Genomic DNA, 27,600 nt, shown 5'->3' with positions numbered 1-27,600 from the left:
CTATTGGCTTTATATAACCACAGTCTTCTAGGCTGTTTTTACTGTCTTGCTGCTATATTTATTTTTTATTATTTTAAACTGTATTTATACAAATTTAATATTGTAACTTGCTTTTTGAAGGGGCTTTGCTTTTAAAGGTGAGATGTAAGTACCCAAATAAACAAACAAATAAGGACATGGAAGCAAATTCAAATTTTAAGTGTCCTGCAAGGTCTTTTACTGGGTGTAGTGATGAGTCTGCTTCCTTGACAAATAAGTTCACAACACAATACGGACATTATGAAAGGAAATAAATGCTGGGCATCTTTGTGTGTGTCTGTGTGCTTCAGCGCGAACAGAAGAGATAGAAAGGTATCATTTTCATTGCATTGTAATTTGTCATCCTCCACGCACTGGATTGTAAATTTACAGGGGAAGACAAGACAATCCCAGAGCAATCTTAAAACATCTCAGTCATTCAGTCTTTTTCCTTGACCTGACTTATCACTTATCTTCAGAGTTCATGGCGCATTCTTCAGACAGCTCCATCTTTAATTTTTTACGAGGCGGTTCTTCCTGGAGGAGAGGCATGCAACACTCCAGAGACCGGGCAATTTCATCAATGGTCCATTTGTCTTCATAAAGAACATGCTCTTCTAGGGTAAACGGTCCCTGTTTGGTTCGGGTCAGTTCCCGCACAGTGGCACAGGAGGACAGCTCTGCAGCATCAAAAGGGAGAAAACAAAAGCCAAGCTTGCAAACAGCACACCAATATTTTACAGAACTTGAAACTAGCACCCCAGTGGGAAATATGGGATATATATTATAACATCACCACTATGGTAGAATATAGTTGTATCCTGTACTAGTCCTACTCAGAGTAGATCCATTCAAATTAATGAACCTATGTTTGTCATAATCATTTATTTTAATGGCATTGGATACAGCCCAGAGTATTTTAAAACCACATAGTGTGCATCTTTGGCAATGTATTCTTTAAATACCAAATGGTTAGATCTGGTGTCGTGTACTGACTAAGGAACTGAGCTACAAATCAGAAAGTCCCTGGTTTCAATCTTGCCTCAGCCATAAACTCACTAGGTGGCCTTAGGCAAGCCACTCTGTCTCAACCTCAGTTCCCCCTTCAGTGATAGCGGGGAATAATACTAATGTGCCTTACAGGGTTGTTGTAAGGTAACCACTAGATAATGAACCTTGAAGCACTTTGAACATTTGACACATTATACAAATATTAACCATTAAACATTTCATTATCCAAATACGCTGCACATCTCATGGAAATGCAATTCGCGGGGGGGGGGAGGTACATTTCCCCACTATATTACTGCAACACATTATACATAGGAATGCACCTGAAGATGGTTTGGAAACGTCAACTGGTGCAGAATTCAGTGGCCAGGTTGCTACCAGAGCAAGACGGTTTGAGCATATTACACTGATCCTGGCCTGAATGCACTGGCTGACAATTAGTTTTCGGGCCCAATTCAAAGTGATGGTTTTTAACCTATAAAGTCTTAAATGGCTCAGGACTGCAATACCTCAAGGACCACTTCTCATATGAACCGACCTAGATTCTGCATTCATAATCTAACACACAATTCCTTGTGTGTGCCCTCCACGAGAAGTCCAGAGGGTGGCAACATGAGAAAAAGCCTTTCCTGCACTGGCTCCCCACTTGTGGAATGCTCTTCTCAGGGAGGCCTGGCTGGCACCATCATTTTTCCTTAGGCACCATACAAAAACTTTCCTCTATAACCAGGCCTTTGGCCTCTAACTATCAGTGGCCTTTTAGAAGTGGGTGGGATGTAAAGTTGTTGTTGTTGTTTTGCCCCCCCCCCTGGTTTTAATGTATCAATGTGGTTTTGTTTGTTTGTAAGTTGCTTTGGGTTGCCTTGGGCAAGATAAAGTGACTAACAACTTTTAACAACAACAATAGTAATGCACAAACACATTTTATGATAAGATTTTTGACACAAGGTCAAACTGCATGCCTTAATAAGCTGTTGACATGTAGTACCTTTCTAGACTCCTTTAAAAATGAAAAGCGCCTGCAGGAGGCTTCCCATGTGCAGTGCTGCCCCAAACAGAGCTAGTGTTCACATTACAGAGTATTAATATTACACAGTTGCCATTCAAACCCTGTTACACACCGATGGCTGCTTACTGAATTCGGTCTCTGCCAAAGGAGGAAAGTTGAGCACCAATAATTCTTGGTGTACAGCCATTATGTTCTGTTCATGCTGAGCAGAATCTAAAAGAGCTTAGTGTTTAAAATGCCTGAACTTATCCTCCTGTCAATGATTATGTTACTCCCTGGGTGAAGTAAAGCCAAATAAAAATTCCTTTTGTGGGATCACATCTCAGGTCAGAGGAAAAGCTGATTAAGTCATCATAAACAACAGGGGCAAATCCAGATGGGATGGTTATATCATGTTTGCAACTTTGCGCATTCTGATTTCAAAGCATTATTTATCATTGTAACCTTTAAAAACAGGAACTTTCTTACCTCTCCACCCCCCCATCTGTTTATCTTGCAGGAAAAGAGAGTTCTTACTCCTCTCTCATAAGTCCATGGCCAAACCGACCACTTTACTGCTGCCCTCGAAGGACCACTTTTGTAGTCAATTCACTCAGGTTCATTTTGTGCTACAGAGGTCCAAACCACGGCAAACAGTGCCGCAGCCCCAGTGCGCACATCTGGCAGCCAGAGATACTGACAGCTGATCTGGCCCTCTGTTAACAGGAACACTTGCTCCCCGAGCGATTGTGCTTTGTCTGTGCCTACCTTTGCCAATATCGTTGACCAAGCTTCTGACATAAAAGCCACCGCCACATTCAACATCTGGAATGTTAACGGTGACATGGTAAATTGCCAGCATAGCACAAAAATCTACTTTACATAGAAATGTAAAAATGCACTAAGCAAACAAAAGAGTGATTAAAATATTTATGGGTTATAATATAAATTATTCATCCTGTAACATATGTGAGGGTGAGATTGTGAAGCTGGCGAAGAGCGGAAAGCAAACAGGAATAAAATGCACCGGCTTAACAATCATTCACTTTACAGCACCAGCTTCAGGATTTCAGTACTTCGGAGCCTTCATTTGCAGGAGGAGGAGGAGGAGGGGGAGGAGGGGGAGGAGGGGGAGGAGGAGGAGGAGGAGGAGGAGGAGGAGGAGGAGGAGGAGGAGGAGAAGAAGAAGAAGAAGAAGAAGAAGAAGAAGAAGAAGAAGAAAGATACCATGTCAGGTCATATATTTATCCATTGTTGCTTGAGGGGTGGGGAGATTATTTGAAGTGCTAGCAAAAAGCATCTATGAATGTTTTAAAGCACTGAGCAAACTTTTAAAAGTCTACGCACATCACACATATCCAGGAAGACCCAAGACAGTTTAAATTCTGCTTGCTATAAAGAGCTGCAAATCACCCAAGCAGTAAGTTGTAACCACTGAAATTACACAGTACATTGAAACACGGTTTGCATATTATGCAAAAGAGGAGAGCACTTAACCTGCAAGTCAAACATAGCCCCAAACTGTTAGCCTCACCAAGTGACACTTACTTAACACTTTGAAAATGTGCAAAGTTGTTTACTTCCGCTTTTGAACAATGTTGCAACCACTCCCATAAGTTACCAAAATGTCCAAAGGCTGAGCAATCAGTGTTTTCCCCAGTTCATGCAGGGTGGGGTAGTGTTTGCAGCTGTGATCTCCTGGGTCTACATCCATCAGCTTAGCCTACACTGCCTTTTCATCACACTCGATAGAAAAGAGAACAACATGTCATGGCTGACATCCCTGTCTGATTATTGGCAAAAGGGACTCAACAGGAAGATCACTACTGTCCTTAATGGTCTTTCTCTGAAACACAGGGCCCAGAGATTCTCAGTCTGGACGCATCGATAGTCCATTGCTACGTATATCCATAGCACTGTAGATCCATAGGTCAAAATAATGTTGACTTCAGCACATTAAGATAATGGCCATGTGGTTCATCCAAGTTACTCAATTGTCTAAAGGTGGTCTATATTTCACTGATACAGGACTTAAAATAAAAGGCAATGGGAGAATTCCTTAGTTTGGCTTAGGCCTCTTGATTCACATTTTTAAATTATCACCGCATTATCGGATCCTTACCAAGCGTGAAGAATGGCGGCTTGAAACTCCTAAGAGTGAGACTGTAGACCATAACTTGTCTGGCAGGCTTTGCTTCAACAACTTCTCCTTTCTTAACCAGAGTGGACAACCTCTGTCCATCTCTCTTCAGGGCACAATAGCTGATCAAAGAGTGAATACAACAGGGTATTTCTTATTTATTTCATTTTATTTCATATATTTATATACCACTCAATACAAGTAAATCTTTAAGATGTTTACAAAACAACAAATACAACAGATTCAATCCAGAGTAGTGCTAAGGAGAACCATCTGTCCAGGTGAATAAATAAATAATAAATCTCATATACACACACACATACACACACATGTCAGATGCTGTTGCGGTTGCTCGAGAGTAACCAGGCAGGACTCCGACCTGTCTTTTACAGGCTTTATTTTGGTGCAAACTATTTACAGTGAAGAGCGTCATAAGTTCATGTCTGGCTCAATCGCTAGCAGAATCCGGGAGTGGTCTGTTTTTGTACCTCCCCCAACATAAAAGTTTCGTCACCCCAAGCCTTTTCCACCTCTCCCTGCGCCTCAAACTACTGTGCATGATTGGGGACGGCAGGGGTGTGCTTCCCTCCTCTCCGGCTTGCTCAGGCGCGGTGTTAAGGCTCTCTCTAGCATCCTCTGGTCCTTGCAACTCTTCTCCACTGGAGGTGGGGAACTGCTTCGCTAGATTTTCGGAGGCTCCCTGTAACACAACTCCCCCTCTATCCCTTGCCTCTGAGCCGATGGCAGTTCCCTGACAATATAGATATATGTTTCATTGCCTGCTGTCATGCATTTAAAAAGCGCTCTGGGGTGGGCAGAAGGTCTACCAGTGGACCAATGTTCAATTTCTGGTATAACTGATGGTGGCTGAAGCTTGCTAAGTCCAGCACTAGGAGACCCTGATTTGATTTAGCAAGACCCTTCTCACATTCTCAGAACCAAGGTCTTCCTTTATGAATTTAATAGGTATAGTTGAACCATTAACATTCAATAAAAAAGAGAAGATGCCTGCCAATCTGAAATTAGCTCATCTCTGATGAAGACACCTAATCATATATCTTATCACCATCCTGTTCATACGTGACCCTTACATTCTGACACAGGGATCCATAACGGAATGGGCATTTGCCAAGAACAAGTGGCATTCCACAGTTTCTATGCTAAGCATTGCATTTGGTACTTCAAAGACTGCATGATCACTGTGTAAAGTGGACTGGACTGCCTCAAGCGTCCCTCCAAGAAGCACTGTTACCTTCACTGAGAACATTTCCTATTATTGGTATACAAAAGTGTCCTAAAATGCAACACTGCCCATTAAGCAATACTATTTGATTTTGCTTTAAATATTCAAGGCAAGGGAAAGCTTTGCTTCAGTGATGACCAAAGGCCTGAAATTCAGTCATAACAGACAGCATCATGGGCTATTTGCATGTGCTGTTCAAGTCAATGTCACTCTTGGCTGTAATTCTGTCAAGTTAATAAATTCTTTCCAGACTGCCCTGTCTTGCCAGCTTTCTGCTCTACAGAGGTCACTTTCCACTGCCAGCAAAATGAGATTTTGCAGGCAGGCTTCCCAAAGATGACGTTCAACTATTTATCAAAGCACTTACATCGGGGGAACTTGCATGATGCTGCCTGTGAACTTCTGCAGGACATTCTCAAGATCCTCTTTTGTTATCCAGTCTGCCAAAAGAGAAAACATGGACATATGTACATTTCAGTATTCATTATTTGTGTAACAACTGACAAACTTTGAGCACTTCGGAGAATTGAGAAGAAAGCTGCTGATCTTTTGGATTTTATATTAAAGCCAAGACAATACACTGAGTACTTTACCAACTTCATCTGGTATACCAGCTATGATTCTATCTGAACAGATAGTCTTGCAACAATTGCCTATGCTCTATTAACACCCCAGATGGATTACTGCAATGCATTATACATGGTGTTGCCTTTGTCTGGAAATGTCGGCTAGCCCAAAATAGCAAGATTATCGACAGTAGATATCAGCATATCACACCAGTCCATCATCATTTGCATTGACTTCCAGTCCATTCCTGGGTCCAATTCCAAGTGATGGTATTAAATAATAAAGCCCCAAATTGATTGTTTCCTGTTGTATATACTTGCCTGGACATTAACATCTAAATCAGAGGGCCCTTTTCAAATTATCCCACTTAGTGAGGTGAGGACAGTGATGACCAGGAAAAGGGACTTCTTGGTGGTGGCACCCCAGTTATGGAATGTTCTCCCTAGAAGGGCTTGAGGATCTCTTTGGTACCAGGTGAAGCCATTTTCATTTTCCTAGGCTTTGGAACATCTATAGTTTTACTGATTTTTAGTTCTTCCATTTATTTTGTTTCCCTCTACTGGAGAGATTTTTAGTCGTGTCTTTATTGTTCTCATCTGCTTCATGACAGCTTCATCTGCTTCATGTCCATGTTAGTTTGTTTTTAATATTCACTGTTTTATTTTTGTATTGTGTTGCTTTAAATTTGTGAACTGCCCATTGTGAATTGGATATATAAATATCCTAAATAAATAAAATATAACTGACTAGCCAATACCAACCTTGAACATTTTAAATGACATTAGGGCCAGTCATCATTTTTTTATCCAAAAAAGTCAGGCGATAGACCAGAAAGTTAAGCAAGGCTAAGCAGCAGAAGTATGTAATTTCTTCCCTTCCCCTTTTGTCTCATGCTCTACTAACAAAGCTATCCCAGCAGGAATGATGGGAACTGTAGTTCAACAAAACCTGGAGGGCACCAGGTTTGGAAGAATGGCTTAACCTATGGCACAGAATAGTTGTGCAAGCAAATGAATAGGCTAAAGGATATGTGGGGTATCTAATTTGCATCACATTATCCTGAACACAAGGATATGTGGACCAAAAGAGGGGCAAAATATTCATAAATCTACTTGATTTAAAATTCTCAACACACATCAGCCTTTATATTACCAGAGGGAGAAAAAGAAATATAACCCCATAAACATAGAACTTTCTGCATACAGGATTTGGCTGCTTATTTGCTTCCACTCCAATCTGAACGCTCATTTTTCTGATAAGCTATGTAATGTTATGAAAATCTTCCTCTATCGAATTGTAATGTATGCTAATGCAAGTCGATCTAAGACTCTTCTTAATAACTAGGATGTGCAACATGGTAGGGGAGAATGTAGTAGATACATTATGAAATACTCAGTGCACAAAACGTTTTCTTCCTCACGAGAGATTAAAGAAAAATTTAGAATGGCCTAGCTATCTGGGTTCCGATTTCCAGCACATTAATAATTCTAGGGTATTATGATACTCACTTTTTACATAATCTAGTTATCATTATCCAATCCAGTACAGCCAGAATATAAATCTCGCCTTTCTAGCATATGCTCCCACACTCTCACATATACATTGCCAAGAGACGGCTCAAAAGAATCACAAGCACACTTAGTACAACTCCCGTCAAAGACCGATTTCTGGAGAAACCAAACCGTAGACTTCAGGAACATAATGCAACAGAATATAGATATTTGGACTCTGACCAAAAGGTCAGATTTGGGACTGGTTATCCTTCCTGCAGTTATTAACCTGAACATCCCCTTTGCTCAGCCTCCCTCCCTCTGGTGAATCCCAATGGATTCCTGCCAAGGAATAAATAAATATCATGAATGGCTTTTTCTTCTTCTTCTTATGCTTTAATCCTTGCTCTTTACTTCTTCTAGGCACTTGCAGCTCCCTTCCTGAACAGATGGCTCTCGTGATACAGATAAGAGGGTTATTCCTTGAAAAGAAAACATTTCATCTCTTATGCTGTATCGGAAGGAAACAACTTTAATATCTCACTTTATACAAAGAGAACATTTGGAACCGCGATGGCAGATGCTGCTACTGTGCCCAGCAGCAGTCTAAATGAAGTGTCATTAATGATAATGCTACAGCAGTTCATAAATCAGTCAGGGCTGCAGGAGGGGAACAATATGTACGGGAATGAGGAGAGGGAGAGACAGGCTCCCTGGTGCTGCAGACACCCTGTTTGCTTCTAAGATCAAGCTCCTATGACTCATGGCATGTAGGTGCAGGTGTGTAAAAATCAATCATTCAAATTTTTTTAATGATGTTTTGATTTACATCAGATTTTTAAAAAATTGTAAATATTAAGTTTCCCTTAAATAATAGCTAATATTAAGTAATTTGGATATAAGAATGTTAGCCCTACAGGTTAATCTCTAAATTGAACCAATGGGCGGGATTTACCTAATGAGTCCCATTGGCGGAAGCCCTTTGAAGGTCTTCTGCTTGCACAATGGGGCTTCTCCTCTCTTCTCCCCCTACAATTGCTTCTGGGAGGATCAGGAGAACATACAGGGAGAAGAGAAGGGGGCATCATTCAGTCTGGCAAACTGAAATGGTTGCGCTGACAAAACAGTCAACTTGGTGCAATGTTAAATACTTCCTATTGCCTCTACCAAATATGTAGACTTAAATAATGCTTTTCTGTATAAATGAAGAACCAATCTGAACATTTCTCCAATGGGAATGTTTGCGTTTTCTACCTACCAAACACAGGCATTTCATCTTCACCTGATGAAAATAAACTGTTCTAGTTTGCCCAGTAACTATTAGGCCTTCCTTTACCTGTATCAGTCATACACATTTCATTTTTGTTTTGCTACTTTTGGCGGGTAGGGTGGGGTATCTCAGCCTAAGAGCAAAGTGAAACAACACTGGAAAACAGAAGACAATAAAAAAACTACCTATATTCACATTCTTAACATCATAAACTCTTATGGGTTCTAAGGCTGAACATATTTAGGGTATTTTTAAGACATCCCTGCTACCAGTTATAAAGGAAAACATGCATGGGGTGGGAAGAGGCAAGCAATGAAGCTCTTTCAACATTTCCTTTTGCTGTTGGTGCCTGCAAGACCTTATTTTCAAACAACCTTTGGACACCTTTGTAGGACTAAAATGTCAGTGTTTGTTTTTCATTTGAAAAATAGGAACCTTACCATAAGAAGAGGGTATACTCTGAGCCCAGCACTGTATTTGGGAAATAATTTTTGAATTTTAAGATACTGTTCAAATTATCCTGGGCTTCTGTTTTTAAGATGCTTTAAATTTAATTACTATTCACAAACAAGTGAACAAATTGTACAAGTACGAAAAATCACAAATTGGTAGCAAATCTATACTCCTGCTAGGACAAACACCAGGGAAGCAGGGACAAAACATAGCACTAATAATATATAACACTAATAATTATAAATACAAGCCAAGATTAAAAACAACATCAAAATACTATGGTGGATGATCCTTTTTGCGGTTTGTGGCAAACGTTTGTAGAAAACTGCAGCAATTATTTTCAGCTGCTACTGCAAAGATGGCAGCCTTGTTTGTAATGATTTTATTGTGGTCTGCCAATATTTATTAATCTACAGCTTTTACTGTTGATCTGTTTTTGTACACCACATCAAGGATTTTTTAAAAGAAATTCAGTCATGGCTTGAAGTTTTCTTTACCTGACATCATATATGTAATCAGGTAAGGGGGAAAAGTGGGTGTAATTTGCTCAATATGGCCTGGTGGGCCAATCTTCCAGGCTTAATTAGGCTTGAGGGCCGGAGGTTCTTCAGCCCTGGCTTATAATATCTGAATTGGGCCTTTGGCTAGTTTGCTCATTCAGCATTAAAAATGAATCAAGCAACGGACATGAATTAAAATGAAGGTAGGTCTGTGAGGCAGTATAAGTTGTGAGGCAATATTATATTTTAAGAGGTGTGGGAAAAGTGAGAACATACTGCATGCAAGAAAAAGGAGTAAAGAAAAAAAATCCACAGAGACCTCCTTTATCACCACAAGGCAACAGAAGATAATTTATCATGGTTACCTGTTACTGGGTATTATAAATACAGAGGGTTGCATAGCAGTTGCTAGGAGACCAGCTATCTATAGCTCTGTTCTCTTTAAGTTGTGAAGGAATTAATGAGAGTAGTAGCAAGTTTGCTCCGCAATTAGTGGCATGTTATTTCTCAGAAGCACAGGAGAGATGCATCTCTGCATATGACCAAAAGCAAGGCACGCAACAAAGCAGAAGCCTAGCAACCATTCCAGCTATTTAAAAGGCTCTTGTTCTCCTTGGATGAATTTGTTGATTTAGCTGTTTGTCTGAAATGTAAAACAGCACTGAGAGGTGATAGAAAGATCTGAAGAGAAGGGTCTACTTTGAGGAAGTAGTAAGAACTGGAAACTTCCCCAGTTGCATTATCAACCACAGAAGGATCATCTCCTAGGGTGGGTGGAATGAAAACATTTACAATAGACAGTTAACTCATGGTCATCCCATTATGCTATGATTATGGCTATTGTTAGTGGAGCAAGAAGCCTTATGCGTATCACCTCACAAACAGGCATCACAAATACTTATATACCCACGGCACGAACTTTAAGTGATTACAACCCCAATTCCTCTACACCCAATAGACTACTTACATGCTTTTTCTTTCTTGCTTCATTAAAAGCACACATAGTAGTACTTTGATTGCAGAGCGTCAGTTCAGAAGAAAACATGACACCATACTCATACTCTGTGCCCAAGCCAAGTTGAGACACACCAAGGATGTGCATGCACAAGCGTAGGGATATTCAGGCAGTGCACGCTATTCCAACGCAGCTCAGGAGGGGATAGCTCAGTTGGTAGAACGTGAGGCTCTTAATCTCTGGGTTGTGAGTTTGAGCCCCATGTTGGGTGAAAGATTCCTGCATTGCAGGGGGTTGGACTAGATGAACCTCATGGTCACTTCCAACTCTACAAGTCTGTGCTTCTGTGATCTCTGAAAGTTTAGTCAAGGGAAACCTGCACACAACGTACCACCTTTTAAAAGCACAAATGCCCATTACATCCCTACCACATGCATGGAGAGACAGAGGTAGGAAATATGGGAAGCTCACTTCTACTGAGTCAGAGCACTAAACCACCCAGATCACTCTTGTTCATGCTAATTGGAATTGGCTTTCCACAGCTTCAGACCCTAACTCAGATACCAGGGACTGAGCCTTTGCATGCACTCTATCAGTGAGCTAGGGTCCTTCCAACTCCTCATCTAAAAAAGAAGCAATATCAATCACAATCCACTGGTGGTTTCTGGGAACGGACCAAGCTGAAATGGAAACTAAGCAACTAAAGCCAGGGTTGGGAAACTGGGGAGTTCAACATCTGGAGGGCCACATCTCCCATTAGACCTAGTAAGTATAGCCAACAGTCAGGCATATTGGGAGCTGGGGTCTAACATATGCAGAGAGTTACAGTTCCTAAATGCCTGCTGATTAATTACGGTGACGGGCTCAGTAACTAGGGGTCTGTGGATTTATATGACCTTCAAGTGTTGAGTTTAGTTTCTCAGAAGTCATCTTAAAAGCTGACAAAGAATCCCCATTTCCAAGATGTTGCAAACCATTTAATCTGTCAGCTAGACTAACGAAATTCCTTTAAAAATAAGCTACAAACCTGAGCCTGACACCATCTTTGCTGCAATCTAAACAAAGCACTGCAGTCAAACAGTCATAACAGATTATGTGATTCTTTACCGTAAGGTTTTTCTTCTGTTACTTTGCCTGTAGAATCAAATGTGTCAGTTGCCTTTCCCAATTCCCCAACAGCTGTGTATTTCTGTAAGGGAAGAAAATAATTAGTGTGAAACACGGAGTGGAGGGCAATAGAGGTTTAATGAAAAATATCACCAGCATCTTGAGTTTATACCATGCCACCAAGCTAGACAATTCAGAAAAAAGAAACAATTATGGAGATGAACAAATCTATTCCTGTACATGCACATTCCCATTCTGATTTAGAGTACTCATAAAAACAGAATTATACTAATTGGATATTATAAAAAGTGTAAGTCACAGCCATGAAAGAATACTAAATGTTAGAATATTTTAGTGAACTCAAGGGTAGATGTAACATAGGAATGCACTCAATCAGCTTTGGTGAGCCTGTCATCAAGAAGGATTGCACAATGCTATGAAATCAGATTATAAAAAAGAAAAAACTGAGAGAAAGAAGGAGATGGAGATGACTTCAGTTCCCTTTGTGAATGCCATCACCTCTGGAAAGAGAAAAGGAAACAGCACAGGCAGCAATACAGACAAGGAAAAGTGGAAGAATATTATCTCTAAATTGAAACTGAGGCACAGAGCTTTCAGTCAAACTGAGCACCACTTGCCACATTTGCCTTTTTTTTTTTTACAAAAGCTTACTACGTATTTAGAATCAAGACACACAAAAAGATTTTGCATCACAATTTTAGTAAGTATATGCGTGTGTGTATATGTATGTGTATATGTGTGTGTGTTTGCATATTTATCTACACAAGTGTAGCCTAGGCATTCGACTGGATACATGAAAACCAAAGCAGGTAGAGGGATGGAACTCGATGTGTTGGTTCTGCTGCTGGGCATGCACATTCCACCCCAAACCCTTGCAAGTGTAGCATGAAGGTAGCTTCAAGCAGACGTAGTGTGAATAGAGCTTTTAAGTTCTCTTACTTTGCTTCCAGGCAAGGCCTGCTAAGTGCCAGCTCCAGCAGTAGTGAGGATACTCTCACGAGATCTCCCAGGAAGTCAGATTGTTCTGCAAGATCTTGCAAAAGCATTCCTAACACTCCCAGAGCTGGCGTGCTGAGCAGGCTCTGCCCAAGAGTCAAGGCCAAGAGCTTAAAACCTCTTTTTGCATTGGGTAACCCCAAGCAGACCTGGCATGAAAAGCTTTTAAGCTCTCAGTTTTCCCTGCTGAGCAAGGCCCTCTGGGAGCACTGGGGATGCTCTCTCCCTTATCGGCTACCTTATAGAAGTCAGGCTGGCTAGCTTTGTGGGAGGCTCCAGGAGTTTGTTATATCTGCTTTCCATGTGTACATATAACCCTTGGAACCAAACCCTCATGCAAGATGAGGTATGTTAAGATAGCCCTAGCTGCTGCTAAACATGCAGTTCCCATCATTAGGAAAACAGGGAAAGCCAGAACAAGCATATTTGAAGTAAATAAGATAGTAAATAAGATTTCCCAATAATGCATTGGTTAATGAATAGTCAAAATGCTGCTCTGATGCCTAAGCAAGCATATTTAAGCCACAGAATTAAGAGGGATGTTTAGATATAATTCATGTCTGAAGATGGAAAAGTTCATGCATGCACACTTCCCATCTATCTGTCCCTTCCACAGAAGCTAGAATAGTAGATAGTATGCTGAACTTGAACTAGGGACACCTGGATGCCAATCCTCAATCACTGGTGAAGCTCCCTAGGCAACCTTGGACCGATCACTATCTCACTGAACCTAATGTACCCCATGGAGTTGTTGTGAGGAAAAAAGCGGATAGCCTTCAGTTAGGAAGCCCTGAGCTTCTTTGACGAAAACAGCAACCATTTGTGAATGGAGAAGACCTTGAAGACACAAGAACTCCATGTGCTCAGAGTTCCTGCCCTTGTGAGGAATCACGGAATCAGAGCGTAGAAAATGATTAGATTACCTAGCCATGGTCCAGAATTTCACATACTTCCACCATAATCTTACTCTGGCTTGCATTGAATATAATCAGGTGTGACCTTAGATTTTATGAACACAAGATCTCAGTCACTAGCAAGTAACAATTAAGCCACTGTTAACGAGAAAATTAACCACCTGCCCCCAACTGCTAAAGCAACCCAGACTGTTCCCTGGATCAGCATTATTTTTAGGGATGCTGGTGATTAAAAAAAGAGAGAGTGAGATCCAAGAGTTGCCTCAGCAGTGCAAGGTATATTAGGGGGGCTAGACTATGTAGTACAGCTGCTTAGAAAGTATCTCTGAGCAGCACCAATTAACCAAAGGCTTATTAAACCCGTGATGAACCAATGAGTCTGGGAATCCAGCATAGCTATAAATTCTCAGAAAAAGACAAGCTCACGTGTGTTGTTAGATTATCCTCCATCTACACTACATAAGCAAGTGATTATGGAAAAAGTATATGATTTCAGGATGATTTATTTATCCCACAAAAATATCATTTACTCCTAAATAATAAGTGTGTTATATTATTATTCATCTGCTCTCTTATCCAAGATACTGTAACACAAACTCAAAATAAAGCCCCCTCTCTACATAAGATATGAAAAGGGAGACTACAGACATCACTCCATCTCAATAACACCATTAAAGTATTTTTTTTTAAAATGAAGATTAGATAATTAAAATAGAAGCATCCAGCAAGTCAAACCCAAAGAGTAAAACTTTAAAGCCAAGAGCAGGTTATAGACAACGGAGCAAATTTAAATTTAACGAATAGTCAACATGATGTCTTAATACCAAGAAACATTACAACTCTCTTCTAGAATAATTTTTCTCTGGAGAGAAAAAGCTGACTTTGTACTAACACTGCACTAAATTTCTTTTACTGCAAGATGCTGTAATTGTTCTGTCACTGCTGAAGAACTACAAGTGTAGCTGGATCATTTGACCCTGTATATACACCTCTACTTTGTGACTAGATTAACCCACAGGGTGACCTGACTTCCAGTGAGGCAGGCAAGAGTCCTTAATATTTAACAGGAAAATTTGCAGATAATTGCACTGGGTCCAAGATGTTCATATCCTTAGGACATTGGAAAGCTTGAGCACAGCAACTGTGTGAGAATAATATGAACCTGAACATTTTAATTTATACTATTAGTATTTATACTATTATACTATATTATTATTATTTATGCTATTAAACAGATAAACTCTTACTAGATTTTTAGCACAATGACTGCATGCTAAAATTGCAACAGTGCGAGAACTAGACCTGTATCTATCCAATACACTTATTCCTTGGTTTATAAGCCATGACAGTGGCAAATGGGGCTCATTAACCTGGTAAGGTATCCCATCTAGGAGAGGGAAAACTCTGATCCTAAACTTCTGCTGCTTTGCAGGAAATCTCAGGAGAGGAAAAGGCTACGTAGTAAAGCCCTACATAAACTTGGAGTGGAGTCCCTAAGATGGTTGGATGGTGTCTTGTGCATTTTCTTCTGGCAACTTCAGCAGCCAAGCTGATACCAAACATATTGCTCTGCTTTCCGTACCACATCAGAGAGGCAGAGATGGGTGTCTTGTCGCCTGGGCAACCCAGGACCTCCATACACACTGCCCAGGTTTGCACCTCAGCGGGGTCACTTCAGTGCTGCTAACGCAAGGGTTTGACTTCACTCCTGGAGGTGCACTCCATTGTCTCTCAAGACAGATGAATGCCAAGAATTCATGCTACAAAAACTACACTGAGATGCAACAAACCATGGTTTTCCATGACATGCATTAATGGAGGTGAACCTCCCTTCTCCTGTATGGTAAAAGGTAAAGGTACCCCTGCCTGTACGGGCCAGTCTTGACAGACTCTAGGGTTGTGCGCTCATCTCACTCTAGAGGCCGGGAGCCAGCGCTGTCTGCAGACACTTCCGGGTCATGTGGCCAGCGTGATGAAGCTGCTCCGGCGAACCGGCACCAGAGCAGCACACGGAAACGCCGTTTACCTTCCCGCTATAAAGCGGTACCTATTTATCTACTTGCACTTAAGGGTGCTTTCGAACTGCTAGGTGGGCAGGATCTGGGACCGAACGACGGGAGCTCACCCCGCCGCGGGGATTCGAACCGCCGACCATGCGATCGGCAAGTCCTAGGCGCTGAGCTTTTACCCACAGCGCCACCCGCGTCCCTTCTCCTGTATGAGGGGGAAGTAATAAGCACCTGAATTATTGATCCTTATTTAATGACAAATTAGGATCTGGACTTTAGTTCTGAGATCCTGGCTTATGATCAGCAAACCATAAGCTGCCACATTCAGATACAATGGCAAGTTATTGCTGTTCCTACCCTAATGTGGAAATATTCTAATCTACTGTCTTCACGTACTCTCTTCACATAAACAAACTCAAAGTTTGCTGCCGTTTGTACGGGTAAGAGAAAACTATGGTTTGCTATTGCATCTGCATGGTGTCTCTCTTTCTCTGTGTTAACAGAACCTCTGTTAATCTGTTTAGTAAATTTGTATCTTGCCCTTCCAGTGAATGAAAATACGTTTAGTGAAGGATGTGAATTCCAAATCTCTCAACACTATTGACAGAGCAAAAAATGAACTGCTATAGGAAGGATGTTTTTTGGAGGTATTTCTGTGGCAATTATGTGTTCTATAGCTTTTGAAACCTTACATGTACGAAAGCTTTGTGACTCCAAAGCAGAGTCAAAATAGGTTGCGGTCCATGAATAAGCCATTGGCCAACTTCTGGTGGACCACTTAGTGCCCTGTATTTTGCAAAGGATGCTGGTCTACGTAGAATTTGATGTGATTCAGCAGAGCATGTCATACATTTTTAAGCAAGAATGAACATTCACTTAACACATATTAGCTGCTCCTTGCAACTAACATCAGTGGACCATGGGGGATCTTCACAGTTCTTGTATCACCCTACACCTGCTATACAAAATTCCAGGTTTTCCGGAACCAATCTTTCCAAACCCAGAAGCCTGTTCCCATTTGATCCCTGTGCCTACAATGAGCTCCATTGTTAGCAACATGAAAGTGATTCCAGTTTGCTTTATCATAGCAGCACCAATAAAAGTAGCTTGACAAGTAGCTATCCATGCTTATTCAGAATTATGTCTCAGTGTTTTTTAACGGTGCTTATTCCAAGGAAAATGTGTATGGGTTCGCAGCCTGAATGCTTTTTGTTTGTAAGTCATGGCATCAGTATTCCTCCTAGATAACCTATGGATAATGGTACTTTCATGATTTGTGCACATATGCATGTGTATTATCCCTTGATGACTGCAACAGTGGACAATGACTTGTATGAACAAATTGAACCATCACCAAACTAACACTACAGAAACAGCTCTCTGTCAGCTGCTGTCATTTGTAAAAGACTATCAGCAGGCAGCATGATCATAAATCTCACTCCTTATGGGAAGATTTAACCATCAGCTGAACAGGCCTGAAAATAGAGCACTGAGTGCAATAAGGAGGGGGAGAAAGGCTAATTCAGCTTTACATACCACAGAGCAGCAAGTCACCCAGATAAAGTATCCTTAAATCTTAATTTGTTCAGCAAAGCTATTCTGCAGACTTATTTAAATACATTCATGCAAACTCAGATCTAATTTGAAATTGTTTATCATCATTTACAATAATTACTTGCACACTACAGGTGCTTAATGGATTCCAGGAAAGACTGCTTTGCCCAAGCATCAGTAAAACTGCCTCTTTCTAAAATATACATCTTTGCCATCAATTAGCATTTCCATTAGAACAAATAGCTGATTGTGTTAAGAATGGTTAGCAAAAGTGAACATCCCTGCATATGCACTGTGACCAGAAGAATACCAAAAGCTAGCAATTACCGAAAGCAACATAATTTTTTTTTAGAGGAAGTCATCAAATGCATTACTAACTCTTACCAGTTACTCCTATTCAATATACAACAGGCACTATAGAAGTGTCCCCTTCCATAGTAATCCTATTTCATAAGCATGGATCTATTTCCTGAAGGTCTTGTGGGAGACACACAAACCTGTCTACTGAGCTACAGGCTCCCATAGCTCTAGATCAGGAGTAAGGAACCTGTGCCTCTCTAGATGGTCATTAGTGGTGGCTGATAACCCCTGGACCTGGTGGGGGCAGCCAAGGTTATGTAGGCAGGGCCAATAAGGTAACATGGGTGGGAACATGGGTAGGCCAAATTTGTTCTGGTTTTCTTCCCATTCTCCCCCCTGCAAAGGCATGGACACAAAATAATTGCAATTGTATATGAACTTAGCGCCTAACTCAGTGTTTTTCAATGTTGGGTCCCCAGCTATTGTTGTACTACAATTCCCATTATTCATAGCTAGCAGGACCAGCGGTCAGGGATGATGGGAGATGTAGTCTAACAGAAACTGGAGACCCAAGTTTGAGAAACATTGACTAACTAAACTGAAATGTCTCTACCCTTGGTTTAGAAGGGCAATCTACACCCACAGAATCCACTGCCCGACTCAAGGCATTCTATGGGAGAGAGTTGTGAAGTCAGAGGTGGGACTTGCTGGTAGTAATTATTTTGACTGGCTAGACAGATGAGGTGGGCAGAAGCATCTAGGAAGCCTCTCAGTCAGTGGAAATATGTTAATAACGACTGTGGGTGACAGGAGAAAGCCTAGACAATAGATTTCGAGGTCTGGGGGGGCTCAGAATCTTAGATGGGCTATATTCCACTTTGCTCCAAAGAGGAGCCTTCACTGTTGGCCATGCCAGTTAGGACTTATGCGAGTTGAAGTTTAACAACATCTGAAGGACCACCGGTTCCCCACCCCTGTTCCAGATATTAAATTCCCGCTGTAATGGAATAGGAAACAAAAAGAAAATTTAAAAACATCAGACCGTTCTGGAGCCCCGTTTGCAACCCGAACAGAACGCAAGATGCGACGGCGCGTCTGCGCGGGTCGCCGCTTCCGCGCATGCCGTCATTTTGAGCGTCTGCACATGCGTGAGCTGCGAAACCCGGAAGTAACATTAAAGGAACGCAACCCACATCTGCGCACGCACAGGTTGCGATTCGCCGCTACTGTGCATGCGCGTGACGTCATTTTGCGTGTCTGTGTATGCGCAAGTGGCGAAAACCGGAAGTAACCCTTTCCGGTACTTCTGGGTCGCCGCAGGACGCAACCTGAAAAAACGTAAAATGAAGCAAACGTAACAAGAGGTATGACTGTATATGTGAAAAGGATCCAGGGGTCTTGGTGGACCACAAGCTACACATGAGTCAACAATGTGATGCAGCAAGCTTGCTTTCTCTTGCTCTGGAGGCTAGGATGCAAAGCAATGGATTCAAGTTACTATAAAGGAGATTGTGACTAAACATCAGGAAGAACTTTCTGATGGTAAGATCTGTTTGACAGTGGAATGGACTCCCTTGGAAGGTAGTGGACTCTCCTTCATTGGAGCTCTTTAAGCAGAGGTTGAATGGCCATCTGTGGTGGATCTTTAGCTGATATTCCTGCATTGCAGGAGCTGGACTAGATGACCCTCTGGACCCCTTCCAACTCTACAATTCTATGATTCTGTTTTTCATACAAAGTCAAGATTGCCAACCAGAAAGTTGCTCATCATTTAAGTCTCTACTTCCATGCAGCATCCAAGCTCATTTTGCCACACCGGTTTAAATGTCTTGTGAAAAATAGCTCTTTGACCTTCGGATTAATTCTAATCTTTCTGTGTACCTGAGTACAAAATGCATGCACTACCTGTCAAGGGGTGTTAGGTGAATTCTGCTTTTAAAAAAGGCAAAGGAAAATAAGCAACCAGGGAAGGACACCACAAGAAACCTATAATCCAGCAGTAGTCTCAGTCTAGAGGGAAATTAGCCATTATCCTCCTCGAGCCCCTCTGACAGCAAGCTTGTGTCAGAGTAAAACAGAACAGTTCCATTTCAGACAACTAATTAAAGTGGCTTCCATTACCCATTTGGGGATTCCTGGGAAATTAAACTGACTATTAAAAAATATCTGAGTTGTTCAAGACCATGGCAAGCTCAGTATACCCCTTGTTCTGTTCATCTTTTTCCTCCCTAACCTCTGAGGCCACTGGGATCCTGGATTTGATGTTATCCGGGTGACATTTTGATAACGGTTCTCTCTGGAGAGATGACAACCTTTGAGATCAAACGCTCATTCACCTATCGCTTAAACAAGAAGCTGCAATTAATGCAGGGGAGTCAATTCTAATCTTCTGCAAGTCAGTGAAGCTCCCGGGGATTCAGATAAAAAACAGCTAGCCTAGGAGTGCCCATTTTAAAAGAGCGGATTTTCAACTAGTTAGTGCATTGGAGATCACAGTACAGATTACTCACACTGAGCCTCTCATTCCCAGGGGAAAGTGAAATCACTCTCGTCTGACCTACTTGAGGGAAGTAGAGCTACTGTTACATGGAAGAAGCTACAACTGGATAATGCACAATGAAATCAAATGAATCCACACAGAGGGTATGAAGTAGCAGAAGTCTGCACCACTGTATCTAGTAATAGCTAACACTGACAACAGCTAGCTTTGCCAGATATGAGGTATCTCTGTTGTCGGAGAATATAGGGCCACACCAGAAAAATAGGTAAACAGGTGTCCTGGGATAATAAATTTGGGACATGGAAGCAAAGAGCGTTTCAACCTATTCAGCAGGAATTAAAGCATCTTAACAACTATTTGCACCTCCTCTCCAGAGCCAGAAAGCTTCAACAAAGGCGAATTTTAATAAACAGATCACCTTTAGGGCTGAAACACCCAACATCATCCACTTACTTCCAAGCAGATCTGTGCAAGATGATAGTGTAGGAGTTCAAGGTTAAGCGTCTCTTTGCTCCACTTCTGAAGCTGAGCTATACCCATGGTTGCATCCAACACTGTCATTCAGCAAGCCCTGTGCTTGAACAGCTCCATTTCTCCATGCTGGGCAGATGAATCCAACACAGCAAAAGCACTGATGGAGCCATTGTGCAAGAGCTTGTGCTAGTTTGAAGTCTCATTAAACTACCTTTTTATGCTCCTATCCTCTCTATATACAAAGCTATCTGGTTGTGGAACCTCTTTCACAAGATGACCCTCTAGTGAAATCAGTTCAGTGCTAATTCTCTTTCACTTAGCAGTATGTGGGATACAACCCACATCTTGAGCCCTGGAGCACTAAGCTCTCTCTTTTGTCAGTACATATATTTTGCGGGTAAGTATTAAAACTCACCAGTGTGTATAAATTGAGATCTCAATTAACCAAGCATAATTTCCAAAACAACCAAGGAACTGCCATTTCTAATCTCACACCAGAAATTTCATATGCTGTATCAAAGAGGAAGTGTAACATGTCCTCCAGCTGCGTCCAGCGTGTTCATGCAGATTACATTATGTTATGCTTTTCCTCCCTTGACACATTATGCACATTAATTGCACTATTTCTGCACCCTGCAAGTTTATGGCTACTGCCAACAGTGAATACGAAGCTGAAAAGCCTCCATACCACAGATCATCAGCTACATACAGAATTCCACTCAAGAAGTGGTGCCTAGTGTCTACTGGGGTTGGCAGGGTGGAAATCAGCAAGGTCAACAGGAGGCAGAGCCAGAACCAATGAAAGGCAGGGCCAACTCATTCCAGTTTTGCCCCATCCTCCTCCCTGCTCCGTTCTACAAGGGCAACACCGAGGCTAAGAAAGGAGAAGTCGATAAGACACTGCTCCCCCTGGACTGAATGCAAGTGAGAAATTAAGCAGGGGAGAGGCTGGCTAATGGCCGGTTGAAGTTAGTGGGGCAGTGCCGCAATCCACCCTAGCGGACCAACCTCTGTTGCTGCCTTTTCTTATGGGCTTCCTATCAGATATTTTGACTTAAAATAAGTTAATGGAAGCAGTTTCACATCTTCTCTTTCCCCTAAAAAACATCTCAGAAGGTTGGGGGAGCATCACAAACAGCATGGAATGGAGCATGGAGTGGTGCAGAAGGGAAGTAAGTGACAGGAGACTTTCCCACTGTGAACTTCCTTAAGTTATATTAGGATCCAAGCCAAGGAAGCATTAACCGTTAAAGAATTAACCTAGAATGTGCACAGCCAGGATTCCAATGTAGGTTAAGCCTCAAGGCCTCACTTCTTTTAGACAGACTTGTTTTGTCAAAGCAATTTGAAGATCAGTGTGATTCCCAGTCTTTGCTATCTGAAAATAGTGTCTGCCCTCACCTCCCTATTCGTAGTTAGTTCATTTACTGAAGGTGGAAAACATACAGAAAACATGAAGTACCCCATATTTCCTTACCTTAGAACCTGCCAGCAAGCTGCTCAGCATTTTAGTTCCTTTTCCAATGCCAACCACTGTTAACAAAGAGAAACATTACTTCAACAACTGCCCCTGTCACCTCTGTATTCACTACTGCTGTCTGTAAAACATCATGCCAGTAACAAATATTATTTCACACAATTCTGACACTTTCCATTAACAGGGTCAATTGATTGAAAACGATGACAGAAGAAATTTTAGGAGGGAAAAAATACTCTGGTGCTTTTCATTTTTCCAGTATGTCAGGGTGGGGTGGGGTATGGTGTGTCGAGAAGCAATGCACATAAGTGCAATGTATTACTAAAAGGACCATCAATCTACATTGGGGTCCTTCCGAGCTATTTTAAAGGGTCTGCAGTATTTATGACTGAGCAAGCAGTACTCATTTCTCCAACATCAGTGGCTTAAAAAAGGAATGCCAGCAAAGACAAAATACGGTAATTCAGCTTATTTGCCCAGTTTACAATAACAGAAAAAAGGACCTGCTTTATTTCTATTATTGTTGTTTTAAACTGTTTTTAATGTTGCATAATGTTGCAACCCACCTTGGGAACTTAAAAGCTGGCTTCACATGTAATGCTAGGCCTTAAAGTATGCTTTTGTACTGGGCACAAGTTGCAGGCTGGTGTACTCAGTCCAAGCACTTCTGCTTTGGAGTGAACAGGTAAACAAACCACAGCAGGACTAGCTTAGTATGATGGCAGAACCTCAGAAAATATAACATAAAAACCATAAAATCAATGGACATCATAAAATGGCAGTCCAGGAGCAGAGGAACCAGTTATTTAAACCAGCCATCTGCACAGGACTGAAGAAAAAGTACATCTAAATTTCACATGGAAAAGCTGCTAATGTGGCAGACAAGTTATCTTCAATGGGAGAGAGTTCTCTAGGGACACTGCAAATAAATAAATGACTGCTAATATGCAAATTACCTAGCACTCCTGCAGCACTGCTATCCAGAATCCCACCATGTCCAATCTTTAACATTTTATTCCTCTTCCTTCTATTAGGCTTTGGCATACCGGTTTCTGAAAAAATAAGATCCCAAAGGATAAAAAGCTTCATAGAACTTCATAAAAATAACAAACAAGGCACATAAATCTGCCGTTCACACTGAAAGGTACCAAAGTGGCACAACTAATTTAATGGAAACAGTTTAATCCCAAGGAGGGAGGAAAATTGTGAATCAGAATCCTAGGATTTGTCGTATCATAAAACGAATAGTATACCTAGAGCTTGTTCTCATATCTACCATCAGCTGGCATCAGATAATTAATAATTTTAATAGTTGACAGACAGGGTGCATTATTTTCCCCAACAACGTACAAGAAGCATCACATTTACTGATTTGTTACAGTAATAAAACCATAACTAGCAACAGTCACAGAATTTTTCCAATGTTGTCAACAGTGCACAGCAGTCTCTCAATATGTTTCCCACATTTAATTACATATAATGGCTTGGATCCAGCAGACTACATGCACAACCAAGTCCCTTGCTGGCTATGGAAAGAAACGATATGAGATTGCACGCTGTTCTGTAGATAACACTGTGAAAGCCCTGCCTGCACTTGCATTCCCAGCTACAAGGTTGCGAGCAGATGGCAATGTGATGCTCAAGTCAGGGGATGCAGTAGCTAACCCAGTATCCTCCAACCTGGTACCCTCCAGCTGTTTTGGATTACAGCTCCTATCGGCCACTGCCAGCATGGTACTGTAATTGTAGTTCAGAACACCAGGATTTTCCTGATCCCGTGACCTGGATCTCCTTTTTTATGATACTGCTTTGTTGTGTATTTTAATCTTGTTTTTAAATTGGTTTTTGTGCATTTGGCTTTTATAATTTGTAAACCACTTAGTAACCCACTTGGCCATTAAGCAGTATAAAGGTAAAGGGACCCCTGACCATTAGGTCCAGTCGTGACTGACTCTGGGGTTGCGGTGCTCATCTCGCTTTATTGGCCGAGGGAGCCAGCGTACAGCTTCCGGGTCATGTGGCCGGCATGACTAAGCTGCTTCTGGCAAACCAGAGCAGCGCAAGGAAACGCCGTTTACCTTCCCGCCGGAGCGGTATCTATTTATCTACTTGCACTTTGATGTGCTTTCGAACTGCTAGGTTGGCAGGGAAATAAGCAGTATATTATCCAATAAAATAATCACAACAAAAACCGATGCATCTGAAATTGAATAAGTGAAATTAAATTTGTGCTTTGGTAATGAATACTTCACAGAAGCCAATAATAAACTGCTGTTAACTATTACCTGCTATTGGTCCATTTTTTATTTCCTACAAACCGAGGGTGAGCACATGCTTACCATCCCCGTTTAAATCAATGGGCCCAGTACATGCAAAGAAACTTAGTGCTCAGAAATGGTGGTAAATCCAGAAACGAAGCTAGATTGCAAATAATTCATAAATTTTGCCAAAATATGTTGGTAACTTTCTCTTTCCAGCAAGGCAACTAATATGACTAGTAGTGTGTTTATGTGGCCATGTCTCTACAAAAACTGGCTTCTCATTGGAGAACACTTACACAGCATCCACTATTTGGATATTTTAGGACATATCTAAGCTCTCGTCTTTCCCTCAACAGGAACATCCAAATAAAAGTTATCCACCTTACATACTCATGCAAAGATACAAATGGTCCCAACTCTAGAACCCCCAAATTCAGCTCCAAATTAGGCATGTTGACAATATTAAAAAAAAACCCAGAAGCTACACAATCGTTTGGTTAGAAAAGAAGGTTTAGGATGCTTTTTTAAAGGCATGCCACAGAAACATAACTCCTTTCTGCATCTTGAGTTAATTGCAACAGGGGAACCATATCAGCACTCTTGACATAAATGTGAAGTGAGAAATGCTATCCATCAAGTCAGACTTCCATGGATTATGCTGGAAGATCAGATAAAGTGTTGAGACATTTGTTCTTTGCACCTGTTTGCAAAGGCAATGGAACCCACAGAATTTGGGCCCAAGTCCAAGGCCCCACATTGCTATGGACAACACAGTGGTGGTGGGAAACAGGTAGGTCATCAGTACAACACCCAGCATGGTCGTTTTTTCTAGTGCTCCATTCATCAGTCCCCTTGTCTGAGGCTGGTTACTGACTGCATCATGGGAGGCCAGCAAAGAGGTGGCAGGCCAAAGCCAACCAGAACTTGAACATGCTCAGCAAACACACTGCTATGCCAGGAGGATCAGACCAGCATTTGGTGTACTCCTCACTGTGTCCTGGTGTGTTCCCTCACCTCCAGTTCCACACCATCAAAGAACCCCTACAAAAAAAGCTTTTCGTTTTTCCTTAGGAGGTAGTGTTGAGAATGGCAGATAGACGGCAGGAGGGGAGACCAAATGTGATGGATAGATCACTGCCCCCGCCAACAGCTGTGGGGTGGGAATCAAAGACTATTGTTCTTTTGAAAGTTATCAATGACAAAAAACAACAACAAACCACTGGGTTTTCCTTTGAAGGGATGTCATAGTTACTCTGGAAAATCTGTATTACAGATGTGGCAGAAAAAGAAACGAAAAATCCACCATCGCAACCTGTTATCATGACAACGGAAATACATGCACAAACACCATTTAGAAGAGCTTAAGACAGAAGTGGATGAAAGAGATTAAGACAGGAAACTACATATTATCAGGGTCTTTCTTTGTAATTATCTGGATTGCCAAGCTGTTGCTATTGCTGCTGCTGCTGCTATTATTATTATTATTATTATTATTATTATTATTATTATTATACCAGTGTAGGAATGAAGCAGTTGTAAAGAATGCAATTAGGTGGGTGGAGGTGGGGAGTGGGCAAGAAAGGACAAGAAATGAGCACTACCTGAAGGGAAGCAATACCCACTGTCCAATGCCTAAAATGACCAAAGTGCACCACTGTGTATAGGAAACAGTGCCAGATTTAGGTTTGATGAGACCCTAAGATACTGAAGGTAATGGGGCCCTTTACATGTCCAGCTGTCCTTTGTCAACAACAAATTGTCACTGTTTTGTGTGTGGAATATATGCTATATGGTAATTTATGGACCTAATAGGTATCTAAAACCATTTGCATATGTTGCCATACAACCAGTCCATGCAGAATGTAGGCATCCTACATATAGAAATGAGCAAACCAGTGATATTTTAGGGAGCAGGCTAGCAGGTGGGGCCCATTACTTACATCATAGGAGCCTATACAACACAAAACACTGTTGCTGTATGTAGGTTTTATTTATTTGTTCTTTATCTTATATTTTGGAAATGTACATCCAGGGGTTTTTTGTCCTTTAAATTTTTTGGGGGGCCCTAAGCTATATCTTGTTTAGCTTACACATAAATCCGGCGCTGAGGAAATAATGAAGAAAAGGTTGTGCAGCATTCAGAGTCTCCGAGTCAACTAAACTCCACTACTTCCTAGGCAGGCATAGGCAAACTTGGCCCTCCAGATGTTCTGGGACTACAGTGGTACCTCTGGTTAAGAACTTAATTCGTTCTGGAGATCCGTTCTTAACCTGAAACTTTTCTTAACCTGAGGTACCACTTTAGCTAATGGGGCCTCCTGCCGCCACCACACGGTTTCTGTTCTCATCCTGAAGCAAAGTTCTTAACCCAAGGTACTATTTCTGGGTTAGCGGAGTCTGTAACGTGAAGCGTCTGTAACCCGAGGTACCACTGTACAATTCCCATCATCCCTAGCTAACAGGACCAGTGGTCAGGGATGATGGGAGTTGTAGTCCCAAAACATCTGGAGGGCCGAGTTTGCCTATGCCTGCCTTAGGACCTGCCTAGATGAGGAACCTGAGGCCTTCCAGATGTTGCTCCGCAACCTGTCGGCCGCCGCGCCGGCTGCTGAGTTGAGAAGAGCCTGGTCGCCTCAGGAGGGCCGCAGGCTCCCCACCAGACTCTCCCTCCTTCCCTGGACTTTCTGCTCTCCCCCTTCAGTGGTACCTGCCATCAGCTTCGCCCTAAGCCGGTTCAGCACAGCGGCTGAGGTGCATCCCTTGGGCTTATACACGGCGAAGAGCCCGCTAAAAGACAGCAGCTGAGCGGCAACTGCTTTGCCCCGGACGGCCTCCACCACCGCCCCAGACATGGGCGAGAGCACAGAGGGGAAGCCCGGCCGCCTCGCTGCGTCCCGAGTCCCGGCGCGTTTTCTGCCCACGTGGGTCGACGGGAGGAGCGGCAGGCAAGCAGGCAACGGCCACCGCGGGGCAAAACGGCCAAGAGAAACGGCCACTTCCTCGCCCGCAAACTGTAAGGCCGAAGAGCACTCTGGGAGCTGCAGTCCTCGGGTTGGTTTCGCCGAGGGACTCGGGAGCAGGGGCTTGTGGGACTTGTAGTTTAACTACGTCTTCTCTCCCTGCTGCTATTATAGCAGGGTTTAGAAAACAACCCACAGCCGATGTTGGTTGTTCTTGTTATTACCGACAACTGTACACACTGACGGTAACAGTGTGGCTTGAAAGTAGAAGAGAGAAGTATGCTGAACTGTGTAATCTTCTGCTCTAACGTCTGCCCAGAAATAAGTTCCATTGTGTTCATTGTTGTGCGCGCGATCCTGGCTGGGACTGATGTGGGTGGTGGCCCAAAACA

General features: G+C 42.1%; 1 protein-coding gene across 1 annotated transcript; it reads right to left on the bottom strand.

The window, feature by feature from the left end:
* Positions 1-354: 354 nt before the first annotated feature.
* On the bottom strand, positions 355-27,509 carry TRUB1 (TruB pseudouridine synthase family member 1). The gene is made up of 8 exons (XM_083616751.1): positions 26,956-27,509; positions 22,944-23,039; positions 21,988-22,043; positions 11,743-11,824; positions 5,768-5,840; positions 4,140-4,279; positions 2,786-2,842; positions 355-698 (listed from the first exon to the last, which is right to left on the bottom strand). The coding sequence occupies exons 1-8, from the start codon at positions 27,098-27,100 to the stop codon at positions 484-486; spliced, it is 864 nt and encodes a 287-aa protein (XP_083472877.1). The 5' UTR covers positions 27,101-27,509; the 3' UTR covers positions 355-483.
* Positions 27,510-27,600: the final 91 nt, after the last annotated feature.

This window comes from Podarcis filfolensis, assembly GCF_964270895.1.
Source record: "Podarcis filfolensis genome assembly, chromosome: 5".
Lineage (NCBI taxonomy): Eukaryota > Metazoa > Chordata > Lepidosauria > Squamata > Lacertidae > Podarcis > Podarcis filfolensis.
Note: the sequence above shows the minus strand (reverse complement) of the source record. Positions and strands in the feature narration are given on the sequence as shown.

Coding starts and splice junctions, on each gene's coding strand:
- TRUB1 (XM_083616751.1), bottom strand. CDS start 27,100: ATGTCTGGGGCGGTGGTGGAGGCCGTCCGGGGCAAAGCAGTTGCCGCT. Junction 2,843..4,139: donor GCCGCCATTCTTCACGCTTG/GTAAGGATCCGA, acceptor TTAACATTCCAG/ATGTTGAATGTGGCGGTGGC. Junction 699..2,785: donor GGTCAACGATATTGGCAAAG/GTAGGCACAGAC, acceptor TTGATGCTGCAG/AGCTGTCCTCCTGTGCCACT.